Genomic DNA, 20,814 nt, shown 5'->3' on the forward strand with positions numbered 1-20,814 from the left:
TGCACAATTTCACATGGGTTTCACCACATCTTTGATGTAGTGAAAAACAGGTGAAATTGTGTGTTACAGATTAGTAAGTAAGAACAAGTAAGCCTGTGCATACCTGCTTATTGGGTAATCTATCACTGGTGGTTTGTCCTGACCCACTTGTATTTTAGGGTTTGTGAGGATCCCTTGTCCTCATTTTGTTGAAAATGGTATTCATACATTTTTGGTTTTGCTATCTAATTGCTCTGTCATTTGTGGGGATTTGGAAGATTTCAAAACTATGCTGCCACTACCACCAACTTCCCAGAACCCATTCTGGCGTTCTTTTAAAAGATGATTCTTTTATGTGGAACAAAGGCTGTTAGATGTTGGGGGCAAGGCCAGAGCAGGGAGACAAGTTAGGAGGGTACTGCAGTAACACTGTGAGAGATGATGTGGACCTGGCCTGGGGCGGGGCAGTAGTAGAGTTGGTGAGAATTGGTTGGATTCTGTGTGTATTTTGAATGTAGAGCCACTAAGATTTGATGATGGATGGGTGTGTCATATGTGACAAAAGAATCAAAGATGACTTTAAAGTTTCTGAGTTGAGCAACTGGAAGAACTGAATTTCCACTTACTAAAATTAGTAGATTGCAGGAGGAGCAATTTTTGTGGGGAGAAATCAGGAGCTCAGTTTTGGTCCTGTTAAGTTGGGGTTATTAGATATCCAAGTGGAGATGTGGTGTAGGCAGTTGCTCGAATGGGATTTGAACTCAAGGAGAGATCTGGGCTTGAGACATAAATCCAGGAGAAAATAGTTGGAACTTACAGCCATGAAACAGGATGAGACCTCCTAGAGAGTGTGTGTGGATGTAGATGAGATCTGGGGACTGAGTCTTGTTTAGGTGTTGGTGGTATGGATCTAATTACTGAAAATTTTCGTGCTTTTTTTCCCTTTTTGTACAAAGTTGTAACACAAATATTGAACTTGGCATAGAACCAGCTCCTAAAAAATTTAAAGGGAGGCCAGGTTCAAGAATCTTCCTTAAGGTAGGTACTGAGAAGTGGCCTGTTCAACATCATTTCCCGCTTCCTTCCAGTGTGTATTTCTGTTCTGCGGAGGCTGGAATGCTACAGACTACATTTCCCAGACCCCCTTGCAGCTAGGCGTCATGATTTAGAATCCACCAATTAGATTTACATGAGACTTCAATTCAGAATTGAGTTAAGTAGGTTTTTTGGGTTTTTTAGAGGAGAGAGGCAGGGCATATGCCATCCATTTTGCTGGTGCAGATCACAGCAGTGTGTTTTTATAGGTGGCGGCGTGGGCTTGACATCCTAATTCACTAGGCAGAGAGCCTTATTTTTTTTTTTCCAGCTTTCCCAATTATTCTGCAACTTACTTCATATGCTGTAGTAGTTTCCTTCCTGCTTATACTAACTAGAGTGAATTCTGTTCTCTACCTAATAAAAAAAAATTTTTTTTTTTTAATTGCCCTATTTGCCTCAGTGGGTCTGCTGTTCCATGTGTGTGAGGTAGATGTATGGGTAAACTCACTCAGGAGCAGGGAATGTGTGTGTTGTGTGCTTACATATTTAGGGTGAAGAAGGAGGTTGTGTATGGGCTCTGGAGGGTAGTTATTGATAATTATAGCTTGTACCCCAATAGCAGAAGATGAAGAGGACAACTTGAACACGAAATTCTTGACATCCAAGTTCCAGGGCCAGCCCAGTGATGCTGTGCGCATCTTCTGTGGCCGGGATATTGGATTGGTGTGGCCCTGGAAGTCTTTCCCAAATACTGGAACCCTGGAGGTCCGTGGGTACCGCCTTCGGGGCCAGTACTTGCCCTCCAATTACAGGCAGCTGCAGGAGGACCTAGACAATAACTCTCGAATCCAGCAGGCAGTGACTATTCAACAGACCCTGATGGAGGTGAGAACAGACATTAGAGGAGGGGGATGAAACCCATCAACTCCCATCGTAGCCATCTGCCTCTGCCCTAAGCTCCTTGTCTGCCCTATAGGGCATGCTATGCGAGGTGCAGGAATTCTGCAGGGAGTATCACTGGATAACAGACATTTATGAATTCCTGCAAGCCTGGGGGTCTCAGCAGCTGGAGGCCATGAGAGGCTGCCCCATCAAGAACTACATAACACTGGTGAGCCACCTGAATGGTTGGCAGGCCCGTGTCTCCAACATGCCTATCGAGTTGCTTACAAAAGGCAAGTTGCTGCTGCTGAGCTGCCGGGAGGTACAGGCAGAGATGGGTGAGTGCTGTTCGTCCTATCTTTCCTTGTTCCTTCCTTACCTCTCTCCATGCGGCCCTCCTTGTGCCTGAAAATTCTTCAGGGACCTTTGGTGCAGGACCCTCACTGGACCCATGGAGCCTCCCAAAGCTCCAGGCCCTAGGCCCTTTCTTTTACAATCGAAAGCCTGTGTGGTCACTACAGAAGACAGAGTCTGTCATTCCCTGTGCTCCTTAGGAATCGTGTCCCTGCCATGTGACACTTTCTATTCTAACGGTGTGGAAGTAGTTTAAAACAAATGTGACTGAAAACTTTCTTAGCCTGTGCTGTTGAGCTCAGTTTCTGCACAGAGATTCTTGGAAATCTGGATTGCTGCATTCCCCACATGTAGCAAAGTCAAACTGTATACTACAATTTGGATGTGTAAGAAGTCGAGATTGTCTTTAACCGATCCCGTCTTGCTCTGTAGTTGTAACTTCTATTGATGATGAAAGAAAAGCATAACCTTCCCAATTAAAGAGAGCACTTTTCATTTATAGCAGTCACTTTTGGTCTAATTCAGTCTACCTTGAGTATCCATCAATTCAAAATTCACACTACAGCTCTGAGCGGTTTTTATTCTCAAGTGTTCTCTGCTTGTTTTCCTTCCTAAGGTGGCATCTGGCATAAGGGAAGCGTCCCCTGGCCTGTGTGCTTTTCTTTGCTGTCTCCTATGACCCTCATTGAGGTGTCATGCGTCCTTGCCTGATCTCTGCCCTCCTGACATAACTGCTTCTGATACTGATGGGTCCTGGGCTTCTGTAACTGGCTTGTATTCTCTTAATTGGGGCCCAGAGTATCTCCCTTTGCTGACTCAACCCCACCCTGGCTCCTGCTAGTGTTGCAGATCCTTGGAGCTTTAGTGAATCCTCCATCCAGTCTGTCTTAGGCTGACCATCCCACAGCTTCTGCTTCAGGGTCATTCACCCCTCAACACAGGAAACCTATCTGGGCCTATTGGCTGTCAGCTCTTGGCTAGCTTCTGTATCCTCTGCCATTTGGGAGCTGTGGGGCACTTGGGAGCATTATCTTTGGCCCTCTTTCTGCCACAGCATATCATGTCATTGTGACTATCTCATGTTAGTACAAGAAGACACTACAGGGTGGTCTCTTCTTGCCAATACTGACCCCCACTAGGCCAGGGCCCAGTTGTTGGTATCCAAGGGTTTCAGAGAAATCTGGTTCAAGATCCAGTCTTGTCCATTCTTGTCTCTTTCTCCTTTCCCATGGGAAGGATGTCTTATGATGTTGTGTATTAGGTAAGGAGCTGGACTTGGAGAGGATTATGGTGAAGTAGACTTGTAAGCCCGTGATTTGTTCTTCTAGGATACAGAGAGGTTATTCAGTTTCCTCATTAACCCTCATGGCTGGCAGCACCAATAGTGTCCACTTCCTACAGAGACTAGATACTATTGGACCCTCCACCCACCCCACCCCACCCCTGCCCGCCGCCAGAACCTGCTGAAGGTGGGAGGCCTTGGAACTGGGTCCTGAAAAGAGTTTGCTTCAAAGTGTCTGCCTGCCCCTGCCTTTGCTCACAGACAAAATATATGCCTCATAAGGTGTCTTATGGGCCACAAAAACTCCCCGCTCTTTCCCCCACCCTCCCCTCCCATACGTACGGGGGTCCAGGTTGGCAAGGCAGAAACAGGGAGCACCTTTGATTTGTCTGCTTTCTTTTTGGCTCTGTTTTGGGAGGGCTTCGCTCTACTGCTGTTCTGGAAGTCTGTGTTCTTTTTCTAGTTTGTTAGGTCCTTGCTCCTTAGGCCAGGATAAGCTGACCTCTTTAAGAGGAGCAGATAGAGAGAGAAAAGTACAGGGTTTGTTTTTTACTTGCTTTGTGACTGCAGATTACTGAACTTCACTTTTTTAATTTGTAACATGAGCTTAATGATACCTTACTCATAGGGTTATAAAGCCAAACTCGTTGCCATCGAGTCAGTTCCGACTCAGAGTTACCCTATAGGACAGGGTAGAACTGCCCCATAGAGTTTCCAAGGAGTGGCTGGTAGATTCGAACTGCCAACCTTTTGGTTAGCAGCCGAACTCTTAACTATTATAGTGAGAATATTCTTCGTAGTACTAACATTGAGTCTGGCATGCAATAGATGCTTAATAATTTTTTCATTTAACCTCATCTCCCTCTGTCTTGTTTCATCCTTCTCACTGATCTAGTTTTATCTTCTTATCCTGCAGCTCTGTTCCTCTTTTTCCTAGCTCCCTTCAACAGTGAACAGCATAATTATCCCCTCTGGTCATTTGGTCTCAACAGAAACCTGGAGTCGCTTTTTACTCCTTCATCTTTCTAACCCTGCCACATTCAACCTATTGCCAAGTCCTTTCCATTCTTCTGCCTTCTAAATACCTCTCAAATCTGTTTCCCAGTCCATCTCCAACTTCCAATCGCCAGGAACCCTGATATTTTATGCATCTATATATATTTTTTTATTGCCATTGCTGCTTGATACTAGACGGCCCTGGGTTGGGTTTACCACACAGTGTCGCTGTTGAGTTCCTGTCTGCCTTCATCTGCCTGATGCTGCTGCACCAAAAAGAGCAGCGTTAAAGATGAGTTCAACATCCTCAGTGTTCTGTTCAACTGAGGGCGCCCCTCGGTAATTTCCCTCTCCCTGGGCTCTCTCAGTCTCTGTTCTTAGTGCTCAGTCCTCTTGGACAGGTCCTTCAAGGCTCCAAAAGTGTCTCAATTATGTCTCCAGTGTCTCTAATATGTCTCAGTTATCTACCTTTGCAACTCACTCTCCCACTTTCTAATTGCAAGGATGCCCATAGGGGATAGGCTGATTTACTTTTCATACCTCAAAACAGAAAATATGACAGAGTGGCACCAGGCTGCCTAAGTTTGAATCCTTCCTCTGCCATATATTAACTGTTGGAGTTGATCAAATTACTTAAATCTCTCTGAGCCTCAGCTTTCTTGCCTATAAAATAGGGACAGCAATAGTATCAACCTCAAAGTGGTTTTGTGAGGATTAAATGAGAGCGTAGAGGTAAAGTACCTGAAACAGTGCCTGGCATGTAGTAAGCACCCTATACTATATTTCATGGCGTACTGTATACTATATTTCTATACTGTATTTCACTGTACTGTGCTTATTTTAACATCTCTGAACCCAAGAGGCCATGATTGGTGGCATGCCGGAGTTTAGATAGCATCATTTTTCTCTTTTTTAGTGGTATATAAAATAATGGTGCTTCTTATAGTTAGTGGTGTCTTAGATTTGATGAAATATCATATCACCCTCTAGGACAACAGAATTGTACACATCACCAAAGGAAGCTTCCAGGATTATCTTCTAGCCCCATACCCAACTGATAGGTTCTGTCCTTTAATGCTTAAAAACAAAAGACAGATTATAGCCACTTCTTGGCACCTCTTCTACAAAAGCATAGGCAGTAAGACTCCCCAAACAGAAATCTCCCACCTCTGTTAGGGCATCCTGTTATTCATGGCCATGTCACTTCCATGCCTTTGCACATGCTGCTTTATCTACTTGGCAGGCCTTTGTGCCTTTGAGCATTAAGTACTCAACATACTCAACTCCGATGTCCCCCTCTCTGAGGAGGCCTTTTCCAGCCTCTGCAGGCCTCTCCTCGCTGTGCCAGGTCGAGGGCTCCTGGGCACTTGCAGGGCATTTATCACACTGGTTTGTGAGTGTCCATTTATATGTCTGTCTCTGCCACCATATTGTGAGCTTCTGAAGGCAGGGATACTTTCTGTCGCACCCATTCACTCTTGTCTACTGGTGCACAGCCCAGGCCTCAGGGCATAGCAGCTGACTGGACACTGAGCTGGAGCCCCAGAACAAATTCATGGACTGACTTTCTTTTAAGCTCCACTCCCACTCTCCCCCTCTAGACCCCAAGCATTCTCCCAGTACCTCTTCTTTTCATGTATCCCCTAACACCTAACCCTTTCCTGTCTCCAGAATCCAAGCTGGACAACATCAGGAAGGACATTCTCGCACAGGTGCAAGACGAGTGTTGGCGCCGCTCTCAGCAGCTGATGGCGGAGCTCACAGATTTCATGCAGATCTTCCAAACCATCAACTCGGACATTGATGCCATCGCACGGTGCTCCCAGAAGGTGGGCTCTCCCGCACCCAGCTTGCCTCACTTATCCAGGGCCCGTCCCCTCAGATACTCGCCACACTCTCTCTAGGCCTTCCGTGAGTTCCCACTGGAGTTTGATGCTCTTAAACTGTGCTCACCTCAGTGTTCTGCCCTTGCTAATTCTTCCCTTGGGGAGGCCCTGCTGTGATGAGAAAGGTACAGTCCTGCTTTCAGAGTCGTAGTCCTGCTCTCTGTGGCACTCATTCAGATAGGGACATGTTGCCCTGTCATCAGGGTCATGGTCTGGAGGGCAAGGAACTGTGCTGCCTTTAGAGAGACCTGGGTCAGATTGCCTCTGATACTAGTTAGCTAAAAGGCTGCTGCTGGGATCTGGGCCCTCCAGAGGGTGGTAGTGCCCCCCAAAAGGGTGTGCAGGGTTGGGGGTGCTGACCCCATGCTGTAATCCTTGCAGTTGAATGAAGCCAATGAACAGTACATAGAGCTGGAAGATCGAATGGAATACATACGGTCACTTCATGAACTCATCCGCAACCACTTTAGCCTCTTTAGTGCTGAAAATGAGGCGCTAGACATCTCGGTGAGAGGGCAATTCAAGGAGTCGCCCACCCCACCCAGCTCCCCTCCCTACAACCACATCTACTTGACTACCCTCTGCTTGCCTCACAGCTACTGGACACATGGGAGGCATTTCAGTTCGAGAAAAGCCAGGCCTCAGAGTTCCTGCTCAGCAAGCGACATGCCATTGTGCCCAAGCTGCAGCAGATGATGGCAGCAGCATTGGCGGAGCTGGACAGCCTGCTGGAGAAAGCCTTGTCTGGTCCCTTCATGGACCCTGCACAAGAGCAGAGGAGCACTGAGCGCCAGCTCATCTCCCTGGAGCGTCAGTTCCAGAACACAGCCAGCCACCTCAGCGAATTGCACCACGCCTATGCCACCTTCACTGGTACTGAGCACCCTGCCCCCTTCACCAGCTCCTCCTGCTGAGATAAGGGTTGGGAGCTCAGGAATCACATACCTTCATTAGTCTCTTTTATAAATGAAAATTATAGGATAAAATCCTTCATCATTGGCTATGTCAGGTGTTGTACTTAGAGTAGGGATACAGGGGACTCAGTCTGGTGGGGAAGGCAGATAGTTTTTTCAATATTCCATCAAATGATATTTGCTCTTAATCCTCAAGTCTGCATTTATTTTTTCATGCGTCTGGAGCTCTCCAGTCTGCTGTTTCTTACAGAGGGAGTTATTTCTCCAGTATTTGATGCTGAGATAACTTCTATCAAAGATTATATGGATCTCTGTCTGAGTTCAGACAAAGAGAGATTGGAAGAGTTTAGATTTACTGTATGTAGTTTTATTTTGTCAGATAGAGCTCTCATAGCCTATCAACTCTCAGCCTTTTAATATTCTAAAAATGCCACGATGGATGCGGTTCACATGTATAAGATTGTCCTGTTCATGATTTCCAGGGCTTGGGTCTTTTCCTCCCATTCAAGAAAGTATACTGAAATTCAAACAAGTGAGGATGACGGTTTTATAACGATAGCCTTCCATCTGGTCTCATTTCTTTTGAGTAAATTGTAAACCTCAGCACTATAATTATTATATTAATTATAAATTACTTTTGATACATATTTCAAAACTGGTCATAAACCAAAGGTTAAGAACTAACATGGTAGCTTAAGAGATGAAGGCCGGGAATTACTGTCAGAGGTAAACACAACAGAGAACTTCACCCTTTACTCCTTATGGTCCTCTAAGTGGGCTGGCTCTTTATTCATACGCATTTCACTGAATTCTCCCTGGGCTGTGAGTCCATTCATTTATTCATTCAACATATATTTATTGTCTAATATGTACCAAGTACTCTTTTAGGTACTTCAGGTATATCAATGAACAAATGACAAAAATCCCTGTACTCACAGACTAATATCTAGCTGGGGAAGAAAAACAATAATTAATAGGCATAAAATATAACTAAATTACGTGGTATGTTGGCGTTGTTGTTAGATGCCATTGAGTCACTTTCAACTCATAACGAACCTATGTACAACGGAATGAAACACTGCCTGGCTCTGCACCATCCTTACAATCATTGCTATGCTTGAGCCCGTTGTTGCAGCTACTGTGTCAGTCCATCTTGCTGACGGCCTTTCTCTTTTTTGCTCACCCTACACTCCACCATGCATGATGTCCTTCTCCAGTGACTGGTCCCTCCTAATATCCTGTCCAAATTATTTGAGATGAAGTCTCACCATCCTCGCTTCTAATGAGCATTCTGGTTGAACTTCTTCCAAGACAGATTTGTTCGTTCTTTTGGTAGTCCATGGTATATTCGATATTCTTCATTAATACCATAATTCAAAGACATTGATTCTTCTTTGATCTTCCTTATTCATTGTCCCGCTTTCACATGCATATGAGGCAATTGAAAACACCATGGCTTGGGTCAGGGGCAACCTTAGTCCTTAAAGTGGCATCTTTTCTTTTGAACACTTTAAAGAGATCTTTAGCAGCGGATTTGCCCAATACAATAAGTCATTTGATTTCTTGACTGCTGCTTTCATGGGTGTTGATTGTGGGTCCCAGTAAAATGAAATCCTTGACAACTTCAGTATTTTCTCCGTTTATCATAATGTTGCTTATTGGTCCAGTTGTGAGGATTTTGATTTTCTTTATGTTGAGGTGTAATCCATACTGAAGGCTGTGGTCTTTGATCTTCATTGGTAAGTGCTTCAGAACCTCCTCACTTTCAGCAAGCAAGGTTATGTCATCTGCAGATGGCAGCTTGTTAATGACCTTGATGGCCAGTTCTTCTTCATATAGATCAGCTTCTCAGATTATGTGCTTAGCATACAGATTGAATAAATATGGTGAAAGGATACAACCTTGACACACACCTTTCTTGACTTTAAATCATGCAGTATCCACTTGTTCTGTTTGAACAACTGCCTCTTAGTCTAAGTACAGGTTCCTCATGAGCACAATTAAGTGTTCTGGAATTCCCATTGTTCTCAATGTTATGCATAATTTGTTATGATCCACACAGTTGAATGCCTTTGCATAGTCAATAAAACACAGGTAAACATCTGTCTGGTATTCTCTGCTTTCACCCAAGATCTATCTGACATCAGCAATGATATCCCTGCTTTCATGCACTCTTCTGAATCTGGCTTGAATTTCTGGCAGTTTCCTGTTGATGCACTGCTGCAGCCACTGTTGAATGATTTTTCAGCAAAATTTTACTTGTGTGTGCTATTAATGGCATGGTTGGATAATTTCCACATTCTGTTGAATCACTTTTCTTTGGAATGGATACAAATATGGATCTATTCCAGTCAATTGGCCAGATAGCTGTCTTCCAGATTTCTTGATATAGACAAGTGAGCACTTCCAGTGCTGCATCTGTTTATTGAAACATCTCAGTTGGTATTCCATCAATTCCTGAAGACTTGTTTTTCGCCATTGCTTTCAGTGCAGCTTGGGCCTCTTCCTTCTTGATCATATGCTGCCTCCTGAAATGGGTGAAAGTTGGCCAGTTCTTTTTGGTACAGTGATTCTGTGTATTCCTTCCATCTACTTTTGTTGCTTCCTGTTTCCCCCATAGAATCCTTCATTATTGCAACTCGAGGTTTGAATTTTTTCTTAGTTCTTTCAGCTTGAGAAATGCTATGCGTTTTCTTACCTTTTGGTTTTCTACCTCCAGGTCTTTGCACATTTTTTTTTTTTTTAATTTTTACTGTGGTTTAAGTGAAAGCTTACAAACCAAGTCAGTCTCTCATACAAAAACTTATATACACCTTGCTATATATTCCTAGTAGCTCTCCCTCTGATGAGACAGCACACTCCTTCCCTTCACTCTGTATTTTTGTGTCCATTTGGCCAGCTTCTGACCCCTTCTGCCTCTCATCTCCTCTCCAGACAGGAGTTGCCCACATAGTCTCATGTGTCTGCTTGATCCAAGAAGCTCACTCTTCACCAGTATCATTTTCTATTCCATAGTTCAGTCCAATTCCTGTCCGAAGAGTTGGCTTTGGGAATGGCTCCTGTCTTGGGCTAACAGAAGGTCTCGGGACCGTGACCTCCGGGGTTCTTCTAGTCTCAGTCAGACCGTTAAGTCTGGTCTTTTTATGAGAATTTGAGGTCTGCATCCCACTGCTCTCGTGCTCGCGCAGGGGTTCTCTGTTATGTTCCCTGTCAGGGCAGTCATCGGTTGTAGCTGGGCACCATCTAGTTCTTTTGGTCTCAAGCTGATGTAGTCTCTGGCTTATGTGGCCCTTTCTGTCTCTTGGGCTCATAATTACCTTGTGTCATTAGTGTTCTTCATTCTTCTTTGCTCCAGGTGGGTTGAGGCCAATTGATACATCTTAGATGGCCGCTTGCTGGCATTTAAGACCTCAGATGCCACTCTCCAGACAGGGATGCAGAATGTTTTCTTAATAGGTTTTATTATGCCAATTGACTTAGATGTCCCCTGAAACCATGGTCCCCAAACCCCCGCCCCTGCTGCGCTGGCCTTCGAAGCGTTCAGTTTATGTAGGAAACTTTTTTGCTTTTGGTTTAGTCCAGTTGTGCTGACCTCTCCTGTATTGTCTGTTGTCTTTCCTTTCACCTAAAATAGTTCTTATCTACTATCTAATTAGTGAAAACCCCTCTCCCTTCTTCCCTCCCCGCTCTCGTGAGCATCAAAAAATATTTTCTTCTCTGTTTAAACTATTTTTCAAGTTCTAATAATAGTGGTCTTATACAATATTTGTCCTTTTGCAACTGACTAATTTCACTCAGCATAATGCCTTCCAGATTCCTCCATGTTGTGGAATGTTTCACGGATTCATCATTGTTCTTTATTGCTGCATGGTATTCCATTGTGTGAATATACCATAATTTATTTACCCATTCATCCGTTGATGGACACCTTGGTTGCTTCCATCTTTTTGCTGTTGTAAACAGTGCTGCAATAAACATGGGTGTGCATATATTTGTTCATGTAAAGGCTCTTATTTCTCTAGGATACATTCCAAGGAGTGGGATTGCTGGGTCATATGGTAGTTCTATTTCTAGCTTTTTAAGGAAGCGCCAATCGATTTCCAAAGTGGTTGTACCATTTGACATTCCCACCAGCAGTGTATAAGTGTTCCAGTCTCTCCACAACCTCTCCAACATTTATTATTTTGTGTTTTTTGGATGAATGCCAGCCTTGTTGGAGTGAAATGGAATATCATTGTAGTTTCGATTTGCATTTCTCTAATGGCTAATGATAGTGAGCATTTCTTCATGTATCTGTTAGCTACCTGAAAGTCTTCTCTAGTGAAGTGTCTGTTCATATCCTTTGCCCATTTTTAATTGGGTTATTTGTCTTTTCGCAGTTGAGTTTTTACAGTATCATATAGATTTTAGAGATCAGATGCTGATCGGAACTATCATAGCTAAAAACTTTTTCCCTGTCTGTAGGTAATCTTTTTACTCTTTTGGTGAAGTCTTTGGATGAGCATAAGTGTTTGATTTTTACGAGCTCCCAGTTATCTAGTTTCTCTTCTGCACTGTTAGTAATGTTTTGTATACTGTTTATGCCACGTACTAGGGCTCCTAGCATTGTCCCTATTTTTTCTTCCATGATCTTTATCATTTTAGATTTTATATTTAGGTCTTTGATCCATTTTGAGTTACTTTTTGTGCATGGTTTCAGGTATGGGTCTTGTTTCATTTTTTTGCAGATGGGTATCCAGTTATGCCAGCATCATTTGTTAAAGAGACTGTCTTTTCCCCATTTAACTGACTTTAGGCTTTTGTCAAATATCAGCTGTTCCACTGGTCTATGTATCTGTCGTTGTACCAGTACCAGGCTGTTTTGACTACTGCAGCGGTATAATAGGTTCTAAAATCAGGTAGAGTGAGGTCTCCACTTTGTTCTTCTTTTTCAGTAGTGCTTCGCTCATCTGGGGCCTCTTTCCCTTCCATATGAAGTTGGTGATTTGTTTCTCCATCTCATTAAAAAATATCATTGGAATTTGGGTTGGAATTGCATTGTATCTATAGATGGTTTTTGGTAGAACAGACATTTTTACAATGCACATTTCTTTATTATACTTTACTATGTCTTCTCAAGCTGCACTTTGAAATCTTCTGTTCAGCTCTTTGACTTCATCATTTCTTCCTTTTGCTTTAGCTACTTGATGTTCAAGAGCAAGTTTCAGAGTGTCTTCTGACATCCATTTTGGTCTTTTCTTTCTTTCCTGTAATTTTAATGATCTCTTGCTGTCTTCATGCATGATGTCCTTGATGTCATTCCACAACTCGTCTGGTCTTTGGTCATTAGAGTTCAATGCATGAAACCTATTCTTGAGATGGTCTCTAAATTCAGATGGGATGTGCTCAAGGTCGTCTTTGGCTCTCATGGACATATTCTAATTTTCTTCAACTTCAGCTTGAACTTGCAAATGAGCAGTTAATGGTCTGTTCCACGCTTGACCCCTGGCCTTGTTCTGACTGATGATATTGAGCTTTTCCATCATCTCTTTTCACAGATGTAGTCTATTTGATCCCTGTATATTCCACCTGGTGAAGTCCATGTGTATATTCACCATTTATGTTGTTGAAAAAAGGTATTTGCAATGAAGAAGTCCTTGGTCTTGCAAAATTCTATCATGCAATCTCTGGTGTCTTTTCTATCACCAAGGCCATATTTTCCAACTACCAATCCTTCTTTGTATCCAACTTTCACATTCTAATCGCCAGTAATTATCAGTGCATCTTGATTGCATGTTTGATCAATTTTAGACTGCAGAAGTTGGTAAAAGTCTTCAATTTCTTCATCTTTGGCCTTGTGGTATGTTAGGAAGTAATAAATAGTATAGAGAAAAAATAGAGCTGGGTAAGAAGAGTCAAATGCCAGGGAGATTAGATAGCACTTTTTAATGGGGTGGCCTGGATAAGCCTCATTAAGCTGATGTTTGAGCAAAGACTTGACTTTGGTGAGTGACTGAGTCATGTGATTGAGAGAAGAGTGTTCCAGAAAGAATGACCTGCCCATCAAGGACCTTTAGAAGGAGGGAGCATGCCTGGTGTGTATGAGCAACAGTAGAGGGTCTGATGTAGCTGAAGTGGAGTGAGATGGAGACTAATAGAAGATGAATGCTTCCCTATCATTGCCTTCACATTTTTCTAAATACTTTTTCTTTGGAATAACTGCCCCTTGGATTGACCCCACCTCCATTTTTATACTGAACATTTTGGGCCCTCTTCTCCTACTTCCTGGGTCTTCCCTCCTGTCATTTTGGACTTTTAACTTACCACCCCCCCATCAAGCCCTGCCACCTAGCCACAGGCTTCAGCCAGCCTATCCCATAGGGGATGAGAATCCTGTGCCCTTGCCGGCCTGTGGAACCCGTCCTATTGTGCAACAGCAGCATATCTGGCACCTGTACCGTGTCATCTCAGAAAACATCAGCGAGTGGAAGTGCATGGCTTTTCCCAAGGTACTGACACCCTTCTCTGGAGCTCCTGCCTGGGAGTAGAGGGCCTGAAGGGTGGAAGTGGGCCGGGTCTCACAGCGAGAAGTGAGAATCCCTCTTCCTACAGTTCAGCCTGACTGTGGCCCTGGAGAAGACAGATGGCTGGCTAACAGAGGCAGCCCGGATGAGCACAACCCTGGGGCTGCACAGCCCAGTTCTGCACCGCTGCATGCGCATGCTGGAGGAGTTCCGCAGCTTCCTACCGTTGCTCACCAAGCTGGGCAGCCTCCAGCTGCAGAACCTCCACTGCCAAGCCCTCATGCGAGGTATGTTTGGTTAGTGTCAGAGGGAACAGGCATGGGGAAGAATGTAGAGGCTAGAACTTTGTCATAACTCAGTTCTCTGCTGCTCCTGCTGGAAACATCTCTCATCCTAGTCTGCTCCCTGCCTTCCTCCAGGTACCAAAGCTCTTTTTCCCCCAGGGACACAAATTTCTAACCTTCTTCACTACCATGTGGAGGTCCTCTCCTCTGACCTGGACTGAGCTTTGGGCTGGGGTCTTAGCTTTGGGTTCTGAGGTTGGTTCAGGATTCTGGGTTCTGGGCTTTATGCTGGCTCTATGTTGTGCTCCGAGATCTACAATCAGAGTCTCAGCTGGGCTGGGGGTGGGGCTGCATTCTGGCTCCCAGATCTGGGCCCTGGGCTTAGGGTAGGACTGGGCTCTGGGATATGGGCTGGCTTCTGGCAGATACAGGATGGAGCTTTGACATTGTCTGCTTTACCTCCAGCTTTAGGGCTGGGAAGTCTCAATAATCTGGACCTCCTAACACTGGGCCAGCTGCTTACTTGTCCACTGCTGGAGTTTGCAGATCGAATCAACCAGGTGGGGCCCACAAGAGGAAGTAGGGTGGTCCAAGCCCAGGACCTGTATGCTAAGCTCTAATGGTGCCAGTTAAGGTTCAGCAGCCCCTTGAGACAAGGGGGCAGTGGATGTTGGCATGTGGAGGGCGGGGATGAGATTCCTGACCTGCCTGGAGGGTATAAACATTCTCCTTAAGTCTCTAGATGGGCATCTGATACATGGTTTCAGACTCTCTGTGACCAAGAGCATTTCCCACCTCGGGGAGGGCAATGGGTGGCAGCTCAAAAATTATGGGCACACAGGATGATGGGTGTTCCCCCAGCACTTACCCTGTCTCAAAACACCACGAGATGATGGAGGTATTGGCTGCTCAGCTAGAGCTTTGCAAGAGGGTAGGCTTCAAGGCGGTGGCAGCAGCCCTGGGTCAAAACAGTTAGATGCCACTAATGGCCTATTTTTGAAACCAGACAGTCTCACTCTTCCTTCATCCTCAAGAGCTCACCTTGTCTAAGCCCTGGTCTTTGAGTCGTGCCCCAGGCCCAACCCCCAAGCCTCTGCTCCAATGATATCCCCTGAGCCATTACTTAGTCATAGTGCCTGAGACCCAGCTGTTCCAGATCTGGCAGTGTGAAAACGAACGAGTCCATGCCCAAGACACCCTACGGCAGCTGCAGCGGTCCTGGGAAGCACGCCAACTGCGCCTGCTCAACTTTATCCTGCGTGTACCCTACGAGCCCCCAGCCTCAGAGCACTCCAAGAGACAAATGCTCCGCAGCCCCCAGTGGGATGTAGTAAGCAAGGATAGTGGCACCTTCATCCTCTCAGGTGAGACCCAACCCTGGTGGCCCAGCAAAAGCCCCCTACTGGGGGCCACTTTCATCTCCTGCATCCATCACTGCCACATCTGGCTTTTCTAGCTAGGGCTCCATCCTAACCTGACAGCCTGAGACATCAGACTGTTCTGACACAGTGTCTTAATCTCCTTGAGACTCCTCCTCTCCCAAATGCCAGCTCTTTCAGCAGAAGTTCTTCCCTTCGTGGGTACACTTAGAAATTCCTCATGATCATCTCTCTCCACCTTCAATGCTCTATCCTCTAGACTGTACCCTGCTATCTGATTTTATGCTCTACTCACTCATTCATTCCTTTATTCATTCTCTTCATCAAACTCACTTGCTTCCTCTGTGTCAAATACAGGAGACCTTAAGATTACGGACAGCACCCCTGTCCCTAAAGAGTTTGCAGTCCAGTGAGAGACAGGCAGTGGGTATAGAGAAAAGTGCTTAATAAATTAGCACACTTTATTTAGGGCAGTAAAGTCTCAGAGAACAGTCCAGCTTTAAAGGACCTGGGAGAGTCAGAGAAGTCTTCCCTTAGGCAGAGGCTCTCATGCTGGCCTAGAAAAAGTAGGAGTTTGCCAAACTTACAAAGTGAGAAGGACATGCTGGGCACAGAGAACAGCATATGTATAGGCACCCAAGATGGTATAGTTGGGGAGTTGCTGTAGAGGAGAAAATCTCTTATCCAACACAACTGAAATCCAGACAGTTGATCCCAAAAGTTAGTTAAATAGGGAAATCATAAAATATGAAGCATACATGGTTTAAATTGTTTATTTTAACTTAAAACATATAAATGTACATTTATTTGCTTTTAACATAAGGTCAAGGCCTTGTCCTTGGAATTTCCTTACTGCCTGTCTTGCATAAATCAAATGATTAATGCGTTGTCCCCTATTTCCAATTTCAATTTCTGTAAAGTTAAGCAGCAACGTGAAGACATTTGTAAAGTTACCTGAATCCTGAAATCTTTTAGGCTTTTATTATAATTTCCCGATCTTTTGAAATTGGCTTGTCAACGACTTCTTCATTGCAAATACCTTTATTCAACAACATAAACAGTGACTATACACGTGAACCTCGCCAGATGGAATACACAGGAATCAAATCCACTACATCTGTGGGAAGAGATGATGGACAAACTCAATATCATCAGTCAGAACAAGGCCAGGGGCCAGCTATGGAATAGACCATCACTTGCTCATATGCAAGTTCAAGTTGAAACTGAACAAAATTAGGAGAAGTGAACAAGAGCCAAAGTACAACTCAGAGTATAACCCTCCTGAATTTAGAGACCATCTCAAGAATAAAATTGATGCATTGAACACTAATGAGCGAAGACCTTTAGTTGTGGAATGACATGAAAGACACCATACATGAAGAAAGAAAGAGGTCATTACAAAGACAGGAAAGAAAGAAAAGACCAAAATGGATGTCAGAAGACACTCTGAAACTTGCTCTTGAACACAGAGTAGCTAAAGGGAAAGAAAGGAATGAAGAAATAAAACAGTTGAACAGAAGATTTTAAAGGGCAGCTCGAGAAGACAAAATAGAGTATTATAATGACATGTGCAAAGACCGGGAGATAGAAAACCAAAAGGAAAGAACATGCTCTACATTTTTCAAGCTGAAAGAACTGAAGAAAAAATGCAAGCCTTGAGTTGCAATATTGAAGGATTCTATAGGGAAAATATTAAACCACTCAGGAGGCATCAAAAGAAGATGGAAGGAATACACAGAGTCACTGTACCAAAAAGAATTGGTCAATGTGCAACCATTTCAGGAGGTACCATATAAGCAGGAACCAATGGTACTGAACGAAGAAGTCCAAGCTGTAATGAAGGCATTGGCGAAAACCCAGCCTCCAGGAATTGACAGAATACCAATGGGGATGTTTCATCAAATGTATGCCATGCTGGAAATAACTCACTTGTCTACGCCAAGAAATTTGGAAGACAACTACCTGGCCAACCAACAGGAAAAGATCCATGTTTATGCCTATTCCCAAGAAAGGTGATCCCAATGAATGTGGAAACTATTGAACAATATCATTAATATCGCATGCAAGCAAAATTTTGCTGAAGACCTTCAAAAGCAGCTGCAGTAGTATATGGAGGGGGAACTGACAGGAATTCAAGCTGGATTCAGAAGAGGACATGGAACCAGAGACATCACTGCTGATGTCAGATGGATCCTGGGTGAAAGCAGAGAATACCAGAAAGATGCTTACCTGTGTTTTATTGACTATGTAAGGGCATTCAACTGTTTTAAGGGCATTCAACTGTGCGGATCATAACAAATTGGTTGTGGATAACATTGGGAAGAATGGGAATTCCAGAAAACTTAATTGTGCTCATGAGGAACCTGTACATAGACCAAGCAGCAGTTGTTCAAATAGAACAAGTGGACACTGCGTGGTTTAAAGTTAGGAAAGGAGTGCCTCAGGGTTGTATCATTTCACCATACCTATTCAACCTGTATGCTGAGCAAATAATCCGAGAAGCCGGGCTATATGAAGAACAGGTCATCAGAGTTTGAGAGAGATTCATTAACAGCCTGCATTATGCAGATGACACAATCCTGCTTGCTGAAAGCGAAGAGGACTCGTAGCTCTTACTGATGAAGATCAAAGGCCACAGCCTTCAGTGTGGATTACACCTCAACGTAAAGAAGACAAAACTTCTCACAAATGGACCAATAAGCAACATCATGATAAAAGGGGAAAAGTTTGAAGTTGTCAAAGATTTCATTTCCTTGGATCCACAGTCAACACCCATGGAAGCAGCAGTCAAGAAATCAAAAAACGCATTGCATTGGGCAAATCTGCTGTGAAAGACTTCTTTAAAGTGTTGAAAAGCAAAGATTGTCACCTTGAAGCCTAAGGTGCTCCTTACCCAAGCCGTGGTGTTTTCAGTTGCCTCATGCATGTGAAAGCGGGACAATGAATAAGAAAGACTGAAGAATTGACGCCTTTGGATTGTGATGTTGGTGAAGAGTACTGAATATACCACGGAGTGCCAAAAGAACGAACAAATCTGTGTTGCAAGAAGTACAGCCAGGACGATCCTTAGAAGGAAGGATGGCAAGACTTCGTCTCACATACTTTGGTCATATTGTCAGGAGGGATCAGTCCCTGGAGAAGGACATCATGCTTGGTAAGGTAGAAGGTCAGCGAAAAATAGGACGACCCTCAATGAAATGGATTGACACAGTGGCTGCAGCAACGGGCTTAAAGATAACAAGGATTGTGAGGATGGCGCAGGATGGGATAGTGTTTTCTTCTGTTGTACATAGGGTTGCTATGAGTCAGAACTGACTTGATGGTGCCTAACTACAGCAAAAACACTTGCTTTGGAGCCCTGGTGGTATAGTGGTTAAGAGCTTGGCTGCTAACAATAATGTTGGCGGTTTAAATCCACCAGCTGCTCCTTGGAAACCCTATGGGGCAGTTCTACTCTGTCCTATAAGGTCGCAATGAGTCGGAACTGACTCGACGGCACCTGACAGCAACAACAACACACTAGCTTTAATAGCATATTTTTATTAATTCACCTTTACTGAAGCCTTCCATAGTTTCCTTAGAAATAGCAACTCTTTTCCCATCCATTCATTTTTCAGTGATTAATATAATACTAGACTAAATTTAGTAATTACAACGATAATATAACCCACATAGACAGGTTTGCAAGCACACTCCAACTCTTGGTGAGCATACAATTCAACTGGTAGGACCAAAAATGTGTGGGTGTTCTAGAGAGCAGCTTCAGATCTATGGCTATCAGAGTTATTACTTCCAAAATACCATGTGTTTTTGATATACTGTGTTGATGGACACAGCTTGGATCTATGCCTAAGTGAGATTCCCGCTACCTCTTCACAACCTTCCCAAAATCAATCGAAAATTTTGGGTTTGTTTGGGTATGCAGAGAAAACTTGAAGACACTTTCTCGGGTAGCTGCATGGAGGGTTGTGGCCTGTCTCACACCCCTTAGAGCACAAGAGATGGTCCCTTTTGCTTTCTCAACCTGGGGAGGAGTAAGTGAAGGGGATAGAGAGAGGGATCAGAGAAATACTATTTTTTCTAGGGAGTAGAGTAGAAGTTCTTTCACTCTGAGAGGAGGATACTGAGCATTTTCTTCCCAATAGGGGTATTTGGAGAATCCTGCTTCTGTCTAAATCAATCTCCTCTCTCTATTTTCCCATTTTCACCTTAGTTGGGCCCCTACTTCATTTCCAGCCCCAGTCTCCCATGGCAGGATGTGATAAATTTTTGAGCAGCACCAGGGGGCTAAGTGCTAAGACTATGGAAGAAGATTTCCCTCTCAGCCTTGTTACCAGAATCCCTTTCATCTCAGAATGGGCTTTCTTGCTATAGAAAAATGATGTACGGTGCCTGGAACCACTGAGCCCTCTTCCTAGGCTGGAGGCTCAAGTTCTTCAAAGAACTTCCGTGGAAGTAGGTTTATGTAAGGGCAGAGCCCCTCACTCATAGCATCTAAGTTGGGAAATCAGCAGGCCTGGAGTCTACCCACAGTGCACGCTTGCGTATGATGGTGGTGGTGGGGTTGTCAGCGCTCTACTCCAAAGCAGGGTTGACTTTACTGCATTGGTCAATGTGATCCTCAAAGATAGAAAGGGTATCCGGGTCTCTGTCACTGCTCCCCTAGAAGGGATTCCAGGTCACCATGACTGCTCACTTCCTTTTTTCACCCCAACCCTTGTCCTTGCCTCATCTGACTGCCAGCTCAGCTCAGCTGGAGCCCACTCTTCCCCAGACTACAGCAGCCTGCAGAATTCCATCCAGGAGAGTCTCCAGATATTATTCAAGATTCTGGCCATCCAAAAGTCAGGAGACTTGAATAAAATAGCCCTGGAGTGGGTGAACATTATGCATGGCCTGGGTGAGTGCAGACTTCTAGGTAGGCTGATGGGTGGGATCAGAGGCAGAATGGCCCAAGAAGGAGAGGATGAGAGGTGGAGGTTGAGTGGGGGAATATATCTGAAAGGTAGAGTAAGGGCATCCTTCATGGCTACTTCTTGGAATGAGGGGACAGATCTTTCTGCTGAGCCAGAGTAGTTTGGCTGAGCTGGTGAGGCACCTAAGTGGTCACAGCAGGAGCAGGCTGGACCCCTTGCAGAAGTTTGAACCCTAGTGTCTCCCTTCAGTATTCCTCTGGCTGCTCTCACAGGTGCTCTGCTGGAGGTGTGGGTGACTTTCCAGCAGAAGTGGATTTTTCTGAATAAAGTCCTGCATGAGATGAAGATCCAGTTTCCTAGTTCTGACCTGGTAGGGGAAGGGGTGAGAAGGGGTGGACAAT

General features: G+C 44.4%; 1 protein-coding gene across 1 annotated transcript in view; it reads left to right on the forward strand.

Annotated features, from left to right (window-relative positions):
* The window catches only part of DNHD1 (dynein heavy chain domain 1), an 81,228-nt gene that overhangs the window by 33,365 nt on the left and 27,049 nt on the right, over positions 1-20,814 (forward strand). Inside the window, 11 exon segments of the mRNA XM_049891387.1 lie at positions 1,637-1,902; positions 1,994-2,237; positions 6,203-6,360; positions 6,799-6,970; positions 6,973-7,290; positions 13,692-13,819; positions 13,923-14,121; positions 14,584-14,678; positions 15,275-15,482; positions 20,272-20,397; positions 20,686-20,783. Coding sequence (XP_049747344.1) covers positions 1,637-1,902; positions 1,994-2,237; positions 6,203-6,360; positions 6,799-6,970; positions 6,973-7,290; positions 13,692-13,819; positions 13,923-14,121; positions 14,584-14,678; positions 15,275-15,482; positions 20,272-20,397; positions 20,686-20,783 — 2,012 coding nt within the window.

Source organism: Elephas maximus, chromosome 7 (genome assembly GCF_024166365.1).
Source record: "Elephas maximus indicus isolate mEleMax1 chromosome 7, mEleMax1 primary haplotype, whole genome shotgun sequence".
NCBI lineage: Eukaryota > Metazoa > Chordata > Mammalia > Proboscidea > Elephantidae > Elephas > Elephas maximus.